This window comes from Stegodyphus dumicola, chromosome X1 (genome assembly GCF_044657685.1).
Source record: "Stegodyphus dumicola isolate Sdum_Otavi_A_Nest chromosome X1, ASM4465768v1".
Classification (NCBI taxonomy): Eukaryota; Metazoa; Arthropoda; class Arachnida; order Araneae; family Eresidae; genus Stegodyphus; species Stegodyphus dumicola.
In genome coordinates this window covers 77407409-77412186 of record NC_140780.1, presented here as the reverse complement: position 1 = coordinate 77412186, position 4778 = coordinate 77407409, and the positions used below count along the sequence as shown (strand labels likewise).

At 31.0% G+C, this 4778-nt stretch overlaps 1 protein-coding gene across 1 annotated transcript; it reads left to right on the top strand.

The window, feature by feature from the left end:
* Positions 1-819: 819 nt before the first annotated feature.
* On the top strand, positions 820-2690 carry LOC118190820 (ankyrin repeat and MYND domain-containing protein 2-like). Its single transcript, XM_035361602.2, has one exon. It carries the CDS (start codon positions 906-908, stop codon positions 2082-2084), a length of 1179 nt encoding a protein of 392 aa, XP_035217493.1. The 5' UTR covers positions 820-905; the 3' UTR covers positions 2085-2690.
* Positions 2691-4778: the final 2088 nt, after the last annotated feature.

Genomic DNA, 4778 nt, shown 5'->3' with positions numbered 1-4778 from the left:
AATGTATGTTTACATCTATGTGTGTATGTGTTCATGTATACATTTCTGAATCCAGTCCCGATATCAGAAGAGTACCAAAAATTTTTCGTAAAGAGCATTAAACACAATGCAGTTATGACCAACCAATATTGCACATAATCATACAGTTACCAAAAAAAAAAAAAAAATTAGGTATCAGGTCCTACAAAGTTACTTTTGTAGTACTTTCCATTTTATTCCACTACAACATGCTGTGTTCCTTCATGCAAACACGTTTTGAGAGTTTCATACAAATCCGTATAAAGAAGTCGTATTTCATTAGGTACGCCTGTTTATACGACTGCATGCTAATGTTAAATGATCTGTACATAACTGTACAGAATTTCGCAATATTTTTCATACTACCCCTTTTCAGAGTTTAGTTTGCGTGAATTCTGAATAATAATAATAATTGAAATAAATTTAAAAGATGTTAAATAATCAAGCCAAATAATACCTATATACATTTCAAAATAAATCTTAAGTATAAAAGTACTTCAACGTACATCTCAAATAATTACTTAGCAATTGAAAACAAACAAACCTTTTATGATGCCAAATCAAAAATGGAAATTCAGTGCCAAGCTTCACTTTTATACATAAATTGTATAAATAAATGTCAAAAAGATAGATGGTCAACTGAATGATAAAAAATATAATAACTTCCAGAGAAAAGTAAACTGATTTTTACTTTTGATAATAACTTTAATTCAAGCCACCGTAATTTCTGAAACAGCTTTTACCCAAAAAGCATTTTCTTTTAACGTATTGCTAGAAAGCAGATAGTATACAGCTCCACTCACTGCAGTTTCATGTTTATTGTTTAGAAATTTAGGTGAGCTTTGAGAAAGCGATTAGTATAAGATATAATTTGTAGAGAAATCATTATGGCATCTTCGAAGAGTGAGCTGTCTGATGCAGAAAAAGAGCTTTTCAAATATACCCAAGAACGTAATTATGAGGAAGTTAAGCGACTGTTAACTACGGAAAACGTATCTGTTGATTGTGTTGATGATGATGGTATGACACCGCTTCAACATGCCGCATACAAAGGGGATTATAAACTTTGTAAACTGTTACTAGATTGTGGTGCCGATGTGAATCTAAGTCGTCACATTTCAAAGTATAGCGCTCTTACATTTGCTGGTTTGTCTGGTAAAGTGGATGTAGTAAGCTTATTGCTTGAACATGGTGCTTCCACGACTAGTGTGAATTCGATTAATAAAACGGCTGCGCAGATGGCAGCTTTTGTAGGAAACCATCATGTTGTCAGCACTATTAATAATTTTATTCCTATTGAAGAAATTGATTACTTCACGAAGCCTCGTGGTTTGGAAAAAGAACCGAAACTTCCTTCATCTTTGTGTAATCCGCTTCATAAGATGGTAATTATGACAAATATTAATCCTGTGCGTTTAGCATTCTATATTCAACAGAATTTAGATCTCTTGAGAAATATTAAAAAAGTCAATCGGGTTCTGGAAATACTGTCTGAAAAGCAATTAAAGGAAGAAGGTAATGAATTGTTATCTCTCAAATTCCATCACCTAGCATTTATCTTAAATGCGTGTAAATCCTATTTAAATGTAGACATTGGGGCGGCTTCATGCAGAGAAATTTTATTTCCTTTAATAAAATGCTGGATTAAAGGCGATGAAAATGGTTTTCCTGTTGTTTTGGAAAAGTTACTTCGACAAGATGTTCGAGAATATCCTTATCATGATTGTAGTTTGTTTCAACAGCTTGTACGTTCCCTTGCACCCGTAAAAATTGGCGATGAACCTAGTGCTATATCTATTTTGAGTGAAGCTGTTAATGGGCAACGGGGCATAGATAATACTGTTTCCTGCTCTACTTGTGGAGAACCTGATGCTGAGAAAAAGTGTTCTGCATGTAAATCTGTTACTTATTGTGGTAAAACTTGCCAGAAGTTGCATTGGTTTACGCATAAAATGATATGTCCAAAGCTTGCTGAAATGCAGGTAAAGAAAGAAGCAGAGTTAGCTGCAGCTAAGGCAGAGCAACAGAGTTCTGAATCAGAAGTAGTGGAAGAAAAAAAAAAATGATCTTCCATTTGAGGATGGGAGTTGTGCTAAAACTAAGAATTGATGGTAATTATTTTAGTTTAGTCAGTTGCAATAACATAAAATTTTTATTTTCAGAAATTGTTTATGGAATTGGAATATTAGAGAAGTTTACATTTGCAAATAATTTTGTTCACAAAATGTATTTAATTAAACAATTAAAATTCATATATTTATCCACTTGATCTTTTAAGATGTATACCTGTTATTCAGTTTATGAACTGAACTTCTTTTGATTCCAACTGTTAACTTATTTTCATATCTAAACTTACTTGTAGAATGAATTCTTAAACTCTGTATGCATTTGTTTTTAAAGTTAATAAATACAAAATAGTTTTCTTTTTATTCACTGAAGTAAAAGATTTTAATCAGGAATCATTTTGTGCATAGTCCCTTGTCATAAATAAATATTTAGAATGTCTAGTGCTAATCATCTATTCATTTAAATATCCTTATTTATTCATTAAAATATGTTTCTGTGTGACTATATAATAACGTTATGTGCTTAAAAATACTTTTGACATGTGTGCTTTGTTAAACATTATTTATGTATGTCCGGAAGAATAAATAAAGTGAAATTATATTAGAGTATGTTTCCTTTATTTTACTTTCAGTACTTGGTTTATAAATGCTTTATAGAAATAACTGAATCCAAGATTAAATTTTTAAATGCCTTGAAGGTTGTTCTTTACAATATGGTAACTGGTAGTTTGGCGATAAAGGTTACTACCTGGGACTTTGGTAATAATGTGAGCAGTACTCAGTTCCGATTACGCATTATTTTGCGTGAGGGAAATGAGAGATCATGGGATATGTCATGTGATATTAATGGACGAATTACGGTTCTTTAATTGGAAAAAGGGGGAAATTGGGAAAAAATCTGGAAATTTTGTATTTAGATTTATTCTGTGTTGTGTGAAACAGTGTTGGTTAATTTTTGGATCCCATGGCCCTAACTAAAGTGAATTCGAAATGGGTATTTAGGCATTGTGATAAAAGAGAAGTTTGCTTTTTATTTAGCGGAGGAAGTATGGAGGAAAAATTCGCAGAAAAAATCTTTCAATAATTTTATTGAATGAATTAGAAAAGTGTATCCGCCACGTAATCAAGATTCTGAAGAAGATTAGGTAAGTTAGTATTTTTAATTATTTGAGGATATTATTTTTATGCATTGTTCTAAATGTAAGGTGGAAAGGAATTTGGTATTATTGGGAAAATTGTTATTAGCAATGATTTAGTTTAAAGTAATTAGGATTGTAAGGTAATTTTTATTAATTTAATGTATGTGCTCATTTATATTTTAAGTAGTGTTTTTGAATTTAATTATATTTTAATGAAATGATAGTTATTTTGTGAATTTTATGTTTGTAGGAATTTGGTATACGTTTTAGTTGAAGTAAACGTGCATGGAAATAATTTAAATATCTGACACTAAGTATTTGTAATGCTTGCGGTATGAATTCGTTGGCGACGTGTATAGTGTAATAGATGATTTAGAGGTAAAAGTTTTTGGATATTTTATTTATTTTATATGTGGAAATGTTCAGATTTGTAAAGGGTAAATACTTTTTCGCGATCAGGTAATTTCATATATGTTCTTTTTACCGGGTTTAAAGATTGAGAAAATTGTCATGTATTTTCGTGAAATTTTTCTAATTTATGAGAAAAAAGCAGTGTACATGGATATAGTGAAGAGTGTGCGCAATGCCATTTTTATGCAATTCTGGTATGTTTTTTTAAGTAAAAATGAGTCGACGTGTACATGGTTTATGTGTATGTGTTATTTTGAAAAACGCGTAAGGAGTATGGTATTGTGCACTTTTTCCCAATTTTGCAGTGAATATTTGTCATGATTAAGCAGTTTTGTTTGATAAAATTTCTAGCATAAGTGTAATTTGGCTAGTAGATTGTTGGAAAAAGTGTTCAGTAGATAAAAAGAAAAGAAATATGTCTTTACTTCGTGAAGACAAAATGGCGGCGGGGAAAAAAAAAATAGAGGGTTGCTGTAGGAGAGTTGGTTGCCAAATTTTCGCCAAAAAATCGCCAAGTTACCATAATGTAAAGATCAACCGCCTTGAATTTTGTCTTGAGATCAACTGAGGTAATGCCTCCTCTCCTCCCTGGCATTAAAATAACACTTCACCAAATTGTATAAAAATGTGCTAACATTTTGAATCCTTTATTTTGTTAAGTTTTCATTCACCCCATGAAATGTTGTAGTCACAACTGTAAATTAAAGCAGTTATTAAAAATGAGTGGAAGATTTTCTTCTAATACATAGAACAATTTACAGAATGAAATGAGTATACCAAATTGCGACTTGTATTTGTGTGGTAATTCCTCTTCAGTGTTGTATTATAGCATTTGTATTTCACATTTTATCTCTTGTAACTTTGCAATCTCTAAACTACTGTCATATAATTTTTTCCTAAACCTTAACTCTGGAATAAATTGCCAAGTCTTAAAGCAGAAATTATCCAAATTAGTAGTTTTTAAAACTGCGTTAAATAATGGGATAAAGCACATTTTCATCACATTGGGTTTTAAAAAGCAAGGACTATATAATAATGTATTAGTTTCAGATTTAGCTGCATTAGTTACAAAGTTTCTTGAGTATCAGTTCTTGTCCTCCTTTGAATATTTACTGAAAAATACTTCAGACAAATATGTCTAGAG